Source organism: Callithrix jacchus, chromosome 6, assembly GCF_049354715.1.
Source record: "Callithrix jacchus isolate 240 chromosome 6, calJac240_pri, whole genome shotgun sequence".
Classification (NCBI taxonomy): domain Eukaryota; kingdom Metazoa; phylum Chordata; class Mammalia; order Primates; family Cebidae; genus Callithrix; species Callithrix jacchus.
The window spans coordinates 73,620,887-73,636,474 of NC_133507.1; the positions used below are offsets into that span (position 1 = coordinate 73,620,887).

Here is a 15,588-nt window from a genome sequence, read left to right on the forward strand (position 1 = left end):
TTTGTTCTACCTTTTTTTTTTTCACATCATTACTCTGGTACTGCTTGATGTAACTTGATTAGCTCCCTCCCCAGTCATGATTGGTAATTAAAATAGGCATTAAAATTAGTCACTTAGCAATTTTGCTGTTCAATTGGCAATTAAATTACTTAATTGCAATTAAAGTCCTAATTTTAATTGGCAAAATGATAGATGTAGATTTAAGATAATATGTATAAATACTTTAATAAGTGTCTATATAAGGATTACTTAATTACGCAACTTCAAGTTTATGATGTTAACTTTAGAACTTTTAAGTGGGCAATGAAATTTATATTACATCTATTCAAAGGATATGGTAATTAGATTTATTACTTATCACTATAAGGGTTCTTGCTTTAAGTTACTTTTGTAGTGTTAAAATTGTAAGTTAGATAATTGCAGAATTATGATGAGGAAAGGGCATGTATGTCTCTGTTATAATATTATCAATACCTTCATTTTTAAAAATTAAATTGAGACGTTTCTGTCCACCAGTTTCTCTGAGGAAAAAATCAAAAGCGGTTATTTTATCATTAAAGATAGAACAAAAACTAGCCAGCTGTGATTTACATATAAAAACTTGCAAAATGTATGTATTTTATCTACATTTAAATAAATGCTATCTAGTACTCATAGTGTTACTAATGGTATTAACTACTTTTAGAGTTTGCAGATACTTGATATTTTCTTAGCATGTAGCAACTTATTTTTAGAACCTTTAAAATGTCTTTTAGGACTTTGTACATTTTAGAGATGCCCATGTTTACTAAAATTAGCAATGAAATCTAAAACCAAAGTTATTCTTCTTTGCATAGTAAAAAGTTCTTAAGAAAATATTAAGTGGTTAATTTAAAAGCAAGTATTTAGGAATTGGTTATTGTGTGTCAAGTATTAACAAAAAGATGAAGGATTTTTATTATGCAAAATACTTTTTGAGTGGCATGAGGTTTTACCATATGTTCAGTTTTATAATTTTAATTCACAAGAAGATGCTTCTAGAAAGAAAATACTGTTTTTTTCCTGCACATCTTTACACATTTCTAGTATTGAGTTCTTTATCAATGTAAAATAATTTTTAAAGTATTTGCACTAAGTGGTTTTTGGTAAAAATCGGCTAATACTGAATAAATCTACAACTATCCAAAATATGAATATTAACAAAGCAATTGACTTGTTCTTTGAGCATCCTATGAGAAAGAAACAAACAATTTTGTCAGTTAATATCCTGTCAATGTAAATGAATGGCAAAAGCAAAACAACAAGAAAACCTTTCAGTAGTAAAAACTAATATTGTATTTTCAGAAACAGATTTTTTTCTGGAAGTGAAAATTTGTTTCTTCTATCACCAATGTAACTTAACTGCTCAATGGCAGTAAATGCTGTGAATGAAAGTCTGTCCAAATGTAATTTAAAATATGTATGTTTTAATGCTAACAATAGATTCTACTAAGTAATTTTATTATGAAAAATCTTAAAGTTGTCTCAATTGTCTCAACTCTTACAGCATAACAGATATATCTGTTTCACTGTATCTGCATTGTAAGGTGTATTCTGAATTCATTTGGGAAGAATGGTGAAATAAATCCCTAAAGGCCTCTTTCCCATGCATTAAAATAGAAAATCCTATGGGATTACATTCATGTTTGCTTTCTAAATTATGCCAAAAGCTCAATTTTATTAAGTATAATCAGCTTAGCCATGCATAAAATAAAATATTTTGGTTTAGCTGTGAGTATATGTATTATTTATGTTGATTTTTAATAAAAATACATTTACATATACCAATATGTTCTGCTTAATATTGGTTAATATTATAAAAGATAACATAGTATCATTACCTTCCTAAATGTTTTTCTGTGGTCATCCAGTAGTGTTTCTTATTAGCAATAATTTTTAATTTATTTCAGTTGGTTTCAAAAGAGGATAGGACCAATTTTTACTCGCATTCATTTTAAAAATTATTAAGAAAATAGATCTTCATTGTGGGGCAACTTTACACATTCATACACGGCAATAGTTTAAAGTTACATCAGCTGTAGGGGCCTGAAAAAAACCATTATTGTCATTTTAATCGAGTTATAAAATACTTTATTTGAACTATTTATGTTCAAGAATCTTGAAGGGTTGCAGTCATATAAATGCAGAATTTCAGTTTCTTTTAGCCTAAAGCATCGTTTTAACATTTTCTGAAAGGTTGTTCAATTCTGCATTTTGAATCCATATGTGTAATTAAATCTGTATGCACAAAAGCATTCTCTTATGTACTAGCAAATATACCCACAGGAATCTCCATCTAAACTATAATTTATTTAAACATGTAATCATAGGATTTTAAAACATGCTTTCATTTTTCCAAACTGTAGGCCAATTTGAACTGCTTGGTGATAAAATGAGAGATTTTATTATCAGTTTGATTTTTTCCTCCTGTGAACTAACAGTGAGTTAAACATGAGCAGGAGGAAATAAAGAAAATCTATTGTGAACCTAATCCCATGTGTTCAAACTGTTTCCCTTTTGGAGAAAATAGAAAAGAATAAAAGATTTTTAGTTATTTATGAATTCCGGCACAATATGAATATTTAGGCCTGTAACAATCTCTTCGGTTTAGCTTAGGTAGTAAATAGCTTGTGTGTGTGTGTGTGTGTGTGTGTGTGTGTGTGTGATTCTCTTGAATATTGTGGAGTCAGGCCCCCTACTGACTGGATCAGTCAATTACACACACATTGGCGGTGCTACTGAGACGACGTCCCATCAGAATCTGGTGAAGAAAACTAGTCTGGGGTTTTGAGCATGGCCTTTTTTATTTTTTTAAACACTGTCTGATCTATATGTTGGATCCTTTCCAACCCAGCTCATCTGGGCCCTACAGAAACCCCAGCCTAAGAAGTAGCTTATTAAAAATTGGTTTAAGCGAGTTTAACAGTCATATCTGGCGTGTCTTCCTAAGAAATAGTAAAAGCTTCCCAGAAACCAGAATAGGACTTTGAAGAAGAGAGAACTCTTACACAGATGGTAGAATAGATGAGAAAGGTCTCCCATTTCTCTAATTTTAATGTTATATATAATCACTCCATTGCCAGTAAATAATTGTTATAATAAACTGCTGTGAAAACGACCCTTCAATCTTGGCTGCATTAAGACTTGGGCAAAGGCTGTTATCAAGAATTCGCACTCGACAGGTTGCTGTTAAAGAATAACGCATCATATTACAATATTTGGCTTCCTTAGAGCTCACTTTAAGAACTCCAGGACACTTTCAGCTCTCTGGGAGGGCATTTTCAAATTGTCCCAGACTCAACCCAAGCTAAACTGAATGTGTTTTTAATAGCAGTGAGGGAGGGGGAAGCGTGCAGAGTGAATGTATCTACTTAGACTGGAGTATTTGTGTATGGAGGCTGGTTACAGCCTTGAAGTTCTCCCGGCCCCCGCTTTCCTAGGACTATATTAAAAAATAATGACGGCCATCTCGGCGTGGCTGTGCTTGAATTTCCGACTGCCTGAAAATAGCGTCCGGGATCCTGGCCCACCGCGGGGATCAAGGAAAGCTCCCGGTGGCCGCGCCCTGCTCCCTCGCGGAAGGGAAAGGGAACCCGGGAGGGCGCCTCTGAGCTGGAGTTGCTGCTATTTTGGGCCCAGCCTGGCCGGTGCGTCAATGCCTGCGCCCCTGCGTCACCGCCACCCCCACCCCCTTCCTTCTCCCCTGCTCTCCAAACTCTCACTTTTTCCCTTTCGTTCGCGTGGAATCGCTTCTGCCCACGGGGCGCTGACGCTACCGAGCTCATGCTAATACGCTATTCTTCGCCCTCCCCTCCTCATCCCCTACTCACACACCCTCACCCGCCACCACAAGCCGCCCCCCAACCCACTTCCTGGTTTTATTTTTTTCTCGCGCCCTCTAGGGCACCGCGGAGCTTCGGCGGCGGCGGCTGCAGCAGCAGCAGCAGCAGCCGCAACATCTGGGGGAAACTTAAGGTGGTCACGTAGGTTTCCCCGAGGCTGCGGCGCAGAAGAGCCCGCGGCTTCCTGGGGCAGCTGCAGGGCATCTGATGGCAACGCCTCCACAGCCTCTGGCGAGCTGGGGGCAGCAGGGAGTAGGCAAAGGCGGGGCTGGCGATGAGGGCTGAACAGCCGGGGATCCCGAATATTTCCCTGATGCTTTCGGCGGGCACTGAGAACACAAGGAGGGGGGCGAGTTGCAAAAGGGTCCAGGAGGCCAGGAAACGAGCCACTCCGAGCAAGGAGGGGCGGCTGGGACTCTGCACGAGTAGAGAAGCAGGGGCGTCTCCGTACTCTCCCTCCCAAGGACCAGCCTCTTCCAACCCCGCGGGAGAAGCCCAAGGAAGCCCGCCCAACTCGGCGGGGAGACGCGGGAGGGGGCTTGCCTTCGGGAGTCGCGGCGTTGACTTTGCTAGAAAGCTCCCTGCGCCCTCGGCGTGGCGGGGGTAAATGACTGGCGAAGCAGAATCGGCGGCGACTCCGACGGCCGCGGGCGTGGGGCACGCTCCCACAGCCCGCCCGGGCCCCTCTCCTAGCTGGGCTGTAGGCTCACAGCTTAGCTTTGCGGAGACGCTCACCCAGTCCCCACCCGCTCCGCTTTTCTTGTCCAGTCTTTCTGGGCTCTCACATTGAAGCTGTGATAGCCCTTGTGTTTCAAACGAAGGTCGATTTATTTCCCTAAAACTCTTGGAAGGGGTACAAATTGGTGGGCACCGAGGAGTATCGAAAGTATTAGAGTTTGCAGAAGGTGGGAATCAGAGTACCTTTCTGCAGAAGGCGCACCTGTTGCCTGCTGCTCGGTAGCATTGTCTGTGAAAGGAAAAGGGGCGACTCTTCCCTCTGACTTTTGGGGTTTCTAAAGAGCTGGGTCACAGTCACTGTCTACCCTTTCCCCTTCCTCTCCTCCTCCACGCAGCACGTCCTCAATCGAACGTGGGCACTGCACGGAAAGAAGGAAACAGAAAAATAGGCCCTACCCCCACTCCCATTCCCTTTCAGATGGCAGTGTGGGGGGTGGGAGGAGGGGTAGTAGAGAGAGAGAGAGAAAATGAGAATGAATACATGCCAGAAGAGGGGGAGGCCTGGGACAGGAAAAGGGAGTAAAAGGGGATGAACCGCATAGGGAAATCCCACCCGAACTGCTTGAGCCCCTGAGCTTCTCGTGTCATGGGACATCTGTACACTCTTCCGCTAAGGGGGTGACGAGGGTAGGTAGGAGAGGTTAGGGCGCTACAAGGCACCTCCCATTCCGTGCGGCTCCAGGTGCGGGATACCTGGTCCACGCCGGCGTTCCCTTCCGCCCGGGCTTTTGTTGCGCCCTCCCACCTGTGAGCGGCTGAGCCGCAGCTAGGGCTCGGGGGCTTCGGGGAAAGTGATGTGTCGCGGCGCTGCGGGCTGCGCAGACCTGGGAGAGGTCACACCACTCTTGGAAAAAAAAAAAAAAAAACAACAACAACAGCAAAAACCACCCAAGTTGGCTACCAAGGTGAACGCAGAGCGGTTCCCACCTTAAAATCGGCCCTACTCGTGACGTCAGGTCGGAAATATACCAAAGCGAGCGCGGGCCAGGAGTCCAGGGAGCGCGGCGGCGCGGCGATTGGGCAACGGGCCGCTGACGCGCGCTGACGCGCGGAGACTTTAGGTGCCTGTTGGCAGCGGCAGCGCGAGCCACATAAACAAAGGCACATTGGCGGCCAGGGCCAGTCCGCCCCGCGGCTCGCGCACGGCTCCGCGGTCCCTGTTGCCTGCCCAGCCGGCCGCCTGTCCCTGCTCCCTCCCTGCGAGAGGTGTCTGGGCTCCCTTCGCCCAGCGCGCCCTCTCCTCCCCGACCCCTGCGCTCAGGCTCCCAGAGGAAACTGCACTTCGGCAGAGTTGAATGAATGAAGAGAGACGCGGAGAACTCCTAAGTGAGTAGGTGCAGCCCATGCAGCTCGCCTTCTTTTATGCTTCTTCTTCCTTTTGCACGTCTCTTCTTTCCACGTGTGTGGGTCAGGTTCTCTGGAAGTGGGAACCAGAGGCTTTAGCGAGAGTGGGACCAAAGAATGGGGAGTGCTTGCGCGCAGTTACCCGGGGGAGCATTTTTTCGAACTCCGGCTTTGGCACTAGGGGGGAGTTGGCTCCCAACGGAGGCTTCCAGGCTCCTCATTGGTGGACATGGAAGGGAGATTACACAGTTTGGGAGCAGAGGACTAGCCCGCGGAAATGGTCGCAAAGTTTGCTGCTGTAAGTGAGGAATTGATTGTGGCCTGTGGACACGGAGACTCCAAGTTCTATGTGTACGAGGGAAGCTGCCCACAAACTGTCAGGGAGAGAAAGTTCTTCAGTTTATGCGTTGCTTGGGAACTGTGTCTCCGTGGCTGGCCAGCGCGCGATGTTTCCCGGGTATTGTTGAGTAAGGGTGGTGTTGGTTGAGTATCCTGTTACTAAGTTGTCTGAAATTTCTGGTTTTGACATATGCTGTCCTTGGGTTTGCGAATATGTCAGAGACAGGAGAGAGAGAGAGAGAGAGAGAGAGAGAGAGAGAGAGAGAGAGAGAGAGAGAGAGAGAGAGAGAGAGAGAGAGAGGGAGAATATGAATATGTAAAGAGTACAGTTATGAAACTGTGGAGCTAACAGGGAGTTAATATCCAACACAGGCATATCACTAAGGGCTGTGGGGGTCGAGTCTCCTTACTGCTCTTTCTGGTTTATCTACCCCACCCGCCCACCACCACTATGAAGCAAGATTGTGGGGGAAGGGAAATAATAGAGAATACTTGGCTTTCTTTTTCATTAGTAATAAGATTGTCTATGCTCTAGAATGCATTCCAAGTGGGAACATCTGAAAATTACTAGGACACAAGAATGCCTTGTTCCAGTAAGGGAGATCGTGGAAGGCATTATGGGGAAGGTGTTCATCTTTCTGTGCTGGGAAACACTTCTAATATTGGGGCCAATACCATATAAGCAGTATGCACCTCCCTCTACAATTGACCTAAGATGCTCTTGGAAAAGTAGGGTCCCCTCTTCCCACCTTGTGGCCATTAAAGATGTTGAAAGACAAATTTCCTGGAAAAGTGAACATCAGTTTATCTGTAGCTTAAATCCCAGTGCTCTGTCAAAAACACTTTAGAAATGCGGATGCTTCCACTGAAATTGCCTTCTCAGTCCAGGCCTTTCTAACATTTGGTAAGGGTGAAGATTGTTTTCTCATATTATATTCTTGACTTATATCAACTTTCTTCCCCTCTACTACAAGAAGAGGCAGTTTCACCACAGGAAAAAAAATGCAAGAGAAGGTTCCAGGGCTGTATTTTCAGACTCTAGTCTTCTTACTCAGGTCTGAATTAACCTAAGATGAAAAAGACCTCTCCACCTACACTCTAGCGAAGGGGCCAATTCATTACATCATAAATGTTAAATGAGTTCATGGACTAGCTTTCCTTTTGCTGGATCCTCTCTCTGCAAGGATTTACGCAGTGCAATGGGTGGTATTTTCTGTTGTTTCCAGTTATTTCTTTTATACATTCATTTTAAGTGCCGTGTTTGGTAAAGGCTTCCCACTCATTTCCAGTAAGACAAACAGGGAAGGCATGGAAGGGCCTGCCTGGTGAGTCTACATATGCCCGGCTGAATCTCTGTCGGGAAGATACCCTGAAGCTTCCTGTGTCTGTATTTCAGGGAGGAGATTGGACAGGCTGGACTCCCCATTGCTTTTCTAAAAATCTTGGAAACTTTGTCCTTCATTGAATTACGACACTGTCCACCTTTAATTTCCTCGAAAACGCCTGTAACTCGGCTGAAGGTTAGTGCAACTTCATTTCTTTCCTTTCCTCTCCTGAGTTCCCCAAAAATCAAGAAACAGGGCAAGGAGATCTTGGCAAACCCTGTAACTTAAGGTTTGTATCGACCCATCACCTTTGCGAACAACTTTTTCATTGTGTAAATCAACTTGATTTGTAGATGATCATTTCTAGAAAGACATTGCTGAATCTGAGCTTCAGAGAAGAGGCTCACCTGAGTGGGATTGACTATAAAAGGGCGGGGTAGGGCGGGGTAAGGGGGACATGTTTGGAAACACCCAGGAGTGTAGACCGTCAGTAGCTTTTTAGCTCTGGGTCTTTATTTTGGTCAGTTTTTCCACGCCCTCCACTATTGTTCTGCAGCATTCTACCTCTCCTGCCCTTCCTCTCGCGCCCCTACATGCTCTCTGGCTCTCTGACTGCCACGGGCTGCCGGTGTAGCTCCAGGTGTACCCGAGCCCGGGAGAAAGTGTTCAGTTGACCAGGCTGAGTGTGTATCACCCTGTTTCATTTCCAGCCATGCCTTGTGTTCAGGCGCAGTATGGGTCCTCGCCTCAAGGAGCCAGCCCCGCTTCTCAGAGCTACAGTTACCACTCTTCGGGAGAATACAGCTCCGATTTCTTAACTCCAGAGTTTGTCAAGTTTAGCATGGACCTCACCAACACTGAAATCACTGCCACCACTTCTCTCCCCAGCTTCAGTACCTTTATGGACAACTACAGCACAGGCTACGACGTCAAGCCACCTTGCTTGTACCAAATGCCCCTGTCCGGACAGCAGTCCTCCATTAAGGTAGAAGACATTCAGATGCACAACTACCAGCAACACAGCCACCTGCCCCCCCAGTCTGACGAAATGATGCCGCACTCCGGGTCGGTTTACTACAAGCCCTCCTCGCCCCCGACGCCCACCACCCCGGGCTTCCAGGTGCAGCACAGCCCCATGTGGGACGACCCGGGTTCTCTTCACAACTTCCACCAGAACTACGTGGCCACTACGCACATGATCGAGCAGAGGAAAACGCCAGTCTCCCGCCTCTCCCTCTTCTCCTTTAAGCAGTCGCCCCCTGGCACCCCGGTGTCTAGTTGCCAGATGCGCTTCGACGGGCCCCTTCACGTCCCCATGAACCCGGAGCCTGCCGGCAGCCACCACGTGGTGGATGGGCAGACCTTCGCCGTGCCCAACCCCATTCGCAAGCCCGCGTCCATGGGCTTCCCGGGCCTGCAGATCGGCCACGCGTCGCAGCTGCTCGACACGCAGGTGCCCTCGCCGCCGTCGAGGGGCTCACCCTCAAACGAGGGGCTGTGCGCTGTGTGTGGCGACAACGCGGCCTGCCAACACTACGGCGTGCGCACCTGTGAGGGCTGCAAAGGCTTCTTTAAGGTGAGCAAGGGCGGGAGCGGAGTAAGCAGGTAGGGAGCCCCTAGTGCCCGGGACCCTGGATTGTGCCCTCCGCCTAGGTGCCGTCAGCCCAGCACCAGCTCTCCCGGGACTGCCCAGCTCTCCGAGGTCCGCCGAGACTTCCCTGCAGGAATCCAAGGGCTGCGGCGGGGACTTCCGGTGTCTCAGAAAGGGAAGCCGAAAGACGGGGAGGCCAGGGTTGCATCCCCCTCGCACTCACCCCACCCGGCTGGCCCCCGCCCGAAGTTGCTGGAGCCGGAGTTGGAAGAGGGTCATTTGCATGTGCTAGGAGCTGTCTTCCCTGTTCAGAATGAAATTGGTTAGGACAGAGAACCGTGTCTGAGCTAACCAAGTGGAACAGAATTCCCTATGGTCAAATTAAGTGATCTCTTTATTTCGCCATCCTGATTGAATAATCTTATCATTTTAAATAGAGAAGGTCTCCAAGGAATGTAAATAATATGAATGCCCACGGATTTGTATTTACTGAGCGTCTCCTTCTCCTTCTCTTGGCATATAAAACACAGCAAGGAGCGGCAAGGTTAGCTCAAATGTTAACGCTATCAATTTTCTTCTGTTAAATGCCCTGGGGGAGGAAAAAAGAAAAGAAAGAAAGAAAAGGAAGAGATAAAAAAATAAAATAAAATGGAATTGTGTGTATCTGTTTGTTTGTGGGGAGGAATCGTAGATCCCAGCCACATACCAGAAATGTTCTCCGAGTTGCCTGATTTTCAAAAGAGGAAAAAAAATTTTGGTCTATATTGTCTCCTTTTGCAGCGCACAGTGCAAAAAAATGCAAAATACGTGTGTTTAGCAAATAAAAACTGCCCAGTGGACAAGCGGCGCCGGAATCGCTGTCAGTACTGTCGATTTCAGAAGTGCCTGGCTGTTGGGATGGTCAAAGAAGGTAGGTTGCGGGGAGCTGCCGACCCTCCAGTCTGCTCCCTTAGGAAACCACTGCTCATACTCCAGCAACACTTTCCACTTCCTGGTCCTGGGGATCACCGGCCCCCCTCAGTCTGGCCTCCAGGACCCTGCAGCTTCCTGCTTGCCCAGCCTTCCCTAGAGAAAGCCGCCAGGCCTTTCTCTCCTTTAACTATACGACCCATTTGGAGGAAGACATAAAATAACCCCGCAGTTTTTAATGCTTCTTGTCAGTAAAGGCTTTACAAGCAGCGGGGCCCAGAGCCGCTCAGCCTGGTGTCCCGCGGCTGCGGCCTTCCCCGGGGAGGGGTCGAGGCAGCAGCTGGGTCTGGGCTCGGGAAAGCGGCGCAAACAGGGCTCTTCCTTTGCAGTGGTTCGCACAGACAGTTTAAAAGGCCGGAGAGGTCGTTTGCCCTCGAAACCGAAGAGCCCACAGGAGCCCTCTCCCCCTTCGCCCCCGGTGAGTCTGATCAGTGCCCTCGTCAGGGCCCATGTCGACTCCAACCCGGCTATGACCAGCCTGGACTATTCCAGGGTAAGAAGCTGGCGGGGGATATAATGTGGACAAACCGACAGATGGGCAGGACCCCTCCCCACATCCACCATTAAACCTCAGATTCAATGGGGTAAAGAAGGCAAGCAAGGCTCTATGCCTCGTGGCTCTGGTCAGGGCCTCAGGATTCAGACCTTCAGACAATCCATGTAGCTGGGGGCCTATACAGGAGGACAGGACAGAGGAAGGAGAGGGAGATGCCACAGGGTTTGAAGCTGTGTGAATTCCTACTACCCAACTACCCACCCCCGCCCCCACCCTTGCCCCTACCTTCTACACCAATGCCTCTAGCCTGAAAACCAGGGGCTGTACTAAATCCTCTTCCCCAGTCTACTTTATTCTCAGTCCTCCACGGAGATAGATGCTTTAATCCCCATCCTTCCTGGTGCTGTGCGGGGGAAGAATGTGGGGTCTGTCTTGGGGTCAGGGAAGGGAAGGAGAGAGTGTAAAGAATGGCAGTGGGGTGGGTGATCAAGTGGTCAGATCCTTTTTACTCCAGCTGTGAAAAATATGCAGGCTTTAATTGGAGGAAGTATGTTGGGCAAATCTGGTATCGACAGCAATTTTATTAAGATTTGCAAAAGGGCGACTCAGCTCAAGGCCCACTCTGGGACTAGCATGAATACTAACGTGTCAATTGTTTTGTGGAGATAAGAGCGAATGTTTCCCAGGGCTGGATGGCACTGTATTTAGTCTGTATGGAAATGGTAATTTACATATTTAAAGCAGCGACCTCGTAGCACCATCCCTAATTGAATTAATTGCCCCGGAACATCTAATTTCCTTACTGGTCAGAGAGAGGTTTAATTGTTATAAAAACCTGGCTCCCCTACTAGAAATGGGGTTAGCAATTTCACGGGTTATATATTTTAGAGAACCTCATTAAGTGCTTTTTAAAATGAAATTTCAGTTCCAGGCGAACCCTGACTATCAGATGAGTGGAGATGACACCCAGCATATCCAGCAATTCTATGATCTCCTGACTGGCTCCATGGAGATCATCCGGGGCTGGGCAGAGAAGATCCCTGGCTTCGCAGACTTGCCCAAAGCCGACCAGGACCTGCTTTTTGAATCAGCTTTCTTAGAACTATTTGTCCTTCGATTAGCATACAGGTAATGAGGAGGAAAGAGACAATTCACAGAGAGGCTGTGAGAGAAATCAAGAAAGGAAAAGAAAGGGAGGTAGGGAAACTGGGGTGTGAGGGGTAGAGAAAAAGACAGAATAGGAAATAAAAGTTGAAGAAAGGAAGAAGAAGAAAAAAGAGAAGGGAAGGAGTGAACCCAGAAGCCTTGGATAAATGGAATGGAGGTGGGATAGGGGGCGTTCTTGATTGTTATGAAATTAAACCCTTTCAAGGTCCACTGGTCTACATTTTATTAACTCTTCAGTAATTAGGTGCCTCTTAAATCCCTCATTTATTGCTCTTCAAGTAATTAGTTGTTTAGCTTTTCTCTCTCTCTTTTTCTCCCCTCTCTCTCTTTGGTATTAATTGCAGGTCCAACCCAGTGGAGGGTAAACTCATCTTTTGCAATGGGGTGGTCTTGCACAGGTTGCAATGTGTTCGTGGCTTTGGGGAATGGATTGATTCCATTGTTGAATTCTCCTCCAACTTGCAGAATATGAACATCGACATTTCTGCCTTCTCCTGCATTGCTGCCCTGGCTATGGTCACAGGTCAGTACTACAAGTGCAGGGCACTTCCCCTCCAGATCTGCCTAGCAGGATTTGTCCTGACTTTCCCTTGTCACAGATCCTCTCTGGTTTTGCCAACTAGCTAACTGTCTTGTACATTCTTCTTTGTTTCTGATTATGTTTTCTGCAGAGAGACACGGGCTCAAGGAACCCAAGAGAGTGGAAGAACTGCAAAACAAGATTGTAAATTGTCTCAAAGACCATGTGACTTTCAACAATGGGGGATTGAACCGCCCCAATTATTTGTCCAAACTGTTGGGGAAGCTCCCAGAACTTCGTACCCTTTGCACACAGGGGCTACAGCGCATTTTCTACCTGAAATTGGAAGACTTGGTGCCACCGCCAGCAATAATTGACAAACTTTTCCTGGACACTTTACCTTTCTAAGACCTCCTCTCATGTACTTCAAAAGAACTGGAAAGATAACGGAAACTGTCCAGAGGGGGCAAGTCACATGGGCAGAGATAGCCCTGTGAGCTGTCTCAGCGCAAGCTGTCCCCCATTTCTGTAACCCTCCCAGACCCTTGATCCCTAAAGAAAACAAACAAAAACTGTTGCTATTTCCTAACCTGCAGGCAGAACCTGAAAGGGCATTTTGGCTCCGGGGCATCCTGGATTTAGAACATGGACTACACACAATACAGTGGTATAAACTTTTTATTATCAGTTTAAAAATCAGTTTATTGTTCAGAAGAAAGATTGCTATAATGTATGATGGGAAATGTTTGGCCATGCTTGGTTGTTGCAGTTCAGACAAATGTAACACACACACACACACACACACACACACACACACACAATCTTAAGGGGACCCACAAGTATTGCCCTTTAACAAGACTTCAAAGTTTTCTGCTGTAAAGAAAGCTGTAATATATAGTAAAACTAAATGTTGCGTGGGTGGCATGAGTTGAAGAAGGCAAAGGCTTGTAAATTTACCCATTGCAGTTCGGCTTTTTAAATTATTTTGTGCCTATTTATGAATAAATATTACAAATTCTAAAAGATAAGTGTGTTTGCAAAAAAAAAAAAGAAAATAAATACATAAAAAGGGACAAGCATGTTGATTCTAGGTTGAAAATGTTATAGGCACTTGCTATTTCAGTAATGTCTATATTATATAAATAGTATTTCAGACACTATGTAGTCTGTTAGATTTTATAAAGATTGGTAGTTATCTGAGCTTAAACATTTTCTCGATTGTAAAATAGGTGGGCACAAGTATTACACATCAGATAATCCTGACAAAAGGGACACATAGTGTTTGTAACACCGTCCAACATTCCTTGTTTGTAAGTGTTGTATGTACCGTTGATGTTGATAAAAAGAAAGTTTATATCTTGATTATTTTGTTGTCTAAAGCTAAACAAAACTTGCATGCAGCAGCTTTTGACTGTTTCCAGAGTGCTTATAATATACATAACTCCCTGGAAATTACTGAGCACTTTGAATTTTTTTTATGTCTAAAATTGTCAGTTAATTTATTATTTTATGTTTGAGTAAGAATTTTAATACTGCCATATTCTGTAGTTTTTCTTTGTATATTTCTAGTATGGCACATAATATGAGTCACTGCCTTTTTTTCTATGGTGTATGACAGTTAGAGACGCTGATTTTTTTTTCTGATAAATTCTTTCTTTGAGAAAGACAATTTTAATGTTTACAACAATAAACTACGTAAATGAACAGAATTTTGTCTTCTTTTTGGGTCAGGAAAAAATAATGACTAAACATTCACATAACATAAACAGTTGGAGATTAATTTGAAATTCAACATCTGAATTTCAAACAGCCTTAATCTATTCTGGTAAAAGAAACCAGGTGAACGGCAATAATTATCCAGATAATTCAGTAGAATATTTTTTCTTAACCAGAATTTTCCGGTCTTGTGACCTATATTTACGTTAATCAATTTGGAAAACCTCAACTCTTCTGTTAACTTTGCAAGTAAGTATTGCTTTCAGAAGAGATGTTCTGGAGACCCCAAAGCTTTGAACTTGTACAAGGTCAGAGTCTTGTCAAATACTTGTCTTGCACAGTGATTAGTAAGTATCTTTTGAAGACTCAGGAAGTTAACACGGATTTGAGGAGTGTTGTAAGTATCTTCAATTTTTCAGTTTCTCAATATATAACTGTTGGGTCAAGGAGGAAGGGCTAAGCACTTCGGGCCCTTTGGGCCTTGAAGTCACTTTGGCACAGAGCAGAACTCAGTTGAGGTATTTCTAACAACTCTTTATTTTCTTCATTCAGTGGATGGTGATGAGGTGCAATTTGTAGTTTTAGAATAGAATTTCTGCCTTGTAAGTTTCTCAGGTACATAATAAAATATCTATGTGTTGGGTCCTGGGCCTGGTATAAGCAAGTTGTAACTGGGCCTCTAGGATTCCACCCAGCACCAACTTTCAAAAAGGAAAAGAAACTGTTGCTGTAGAAGCCGCTTCAGCTCGGAACCCTTGTCCTTGGGCAGACAAGGTCCAGAGAGTTTCGCCTTAGGGTATCTGTGTATTCATGGAGAGCGCAAGATGGGCACGGTCTCCTTTGCTGACCCTGGTGAATTACAGATGGCCTCTGGGTCACTGAAATTTACAAAGAGCGTTATTGTTTTTAAAATGCAGAGGTAGAACTGTAAATTGCTACGAGAGCGCTCTGGTTTTCTTTTTCTTGTTTCCCCTCTTTTTCAAAAGACCCGTTTTGCGGGTTTGAAAAAAAAAAAAAGAAAAAAAGAGAGAGAGAGAGAGAGAGAGAATGGAGGTTTCGGTGGTAATATAAGGTTATTTTTGCAAGATGCGTTTTTCTCTGGGTAACGGAGGGACACATAGGGTGGCCACTTAAGAAATTAAATAATAACGAAATGTTCAATTTCTTGGCTTTCTTGAAAAGATGAGACTAGTCATATCATTTTATTTTTACATCTTATGCCCAAGTGAAGCCACAATGCAGTAAGTAAAGAGAAAGAGAAAAGCTCTTTTAAAATGCTGGGAATCTGCAGAGCTTTCAGCACTCATCTCCCAGGTGTCTGCAGCCCCCAGACAGTGACATTCCGTCACACAATCCCCGAGAGTTGAACCCAGAAACGAACTCTGTGACTGGTTCTCCCTTAAGGAAGCGGCGGCGCTTCACCCGAGGCCAAGGAGGAGTTGGGTAGTGCGCCTCCCGGGAACTTGGGGTGAAAGGAGGCAGAGATGACGCTCCACCATTTCTGTGTGCCGTTGGCACCGGCT

General features: G+C 45.3%; 1 protein-coding gene across 9 annotated transcripts; it reads left to right on the top strand.

Annotated features, from left to right (window-relative positions):
• Window positions 1-5,719: 5,719 nt before the first annotated feature.
• Window positions 5,720-14,058, top strand: NR4A2 (nuclear receptor subfamily 4 group A member 2). 9 transcript variants are annotated; one of them, XR_001912230.4, is made up of 8 exons: window positions 5,720-5,924; window positions 7,678-7,801; window positions 8,317-9,182; window positions 9,978-10,107; window positions 10,496-10,659; window positions 11,588-11,790; window positions 12,295-12,352; window positions 12,501-14,058. XR_001912230.4 is itself a non-coding variant. In XM_035304862.3 (8 exons), the coding sequence occupies exons 3-8, from the start codon at window positions 8,319-8,321 to the stop codon at window positions 12,755-12,757; spliced, it is 1,797 nt and encodes a 598-aa protein (XP_035160753.1). In that variant the 5' UTR covers window positions 5,720-5,928; window positions 7,678-7,801; window positions 8,317-8,318; the 3' UTR covers window positions 12,758-14,058. The 9 variants fall into 9 exon arrangements, 7 of the variants coding, with proteins under 7 accessions (XP_035160753.1, XP_035160754.1, XP_078185247.1 ...); XR_013519338.1 differs by having other exon boundaries at window positions 10,496-10,584; XM_035304862.3 differs by having other exon boundaries at window positions 5,720-5,928; window positions 12,174-12,352.
• Window positions 14,059-15,588: the final 1,530 nt, after the last annotated feature.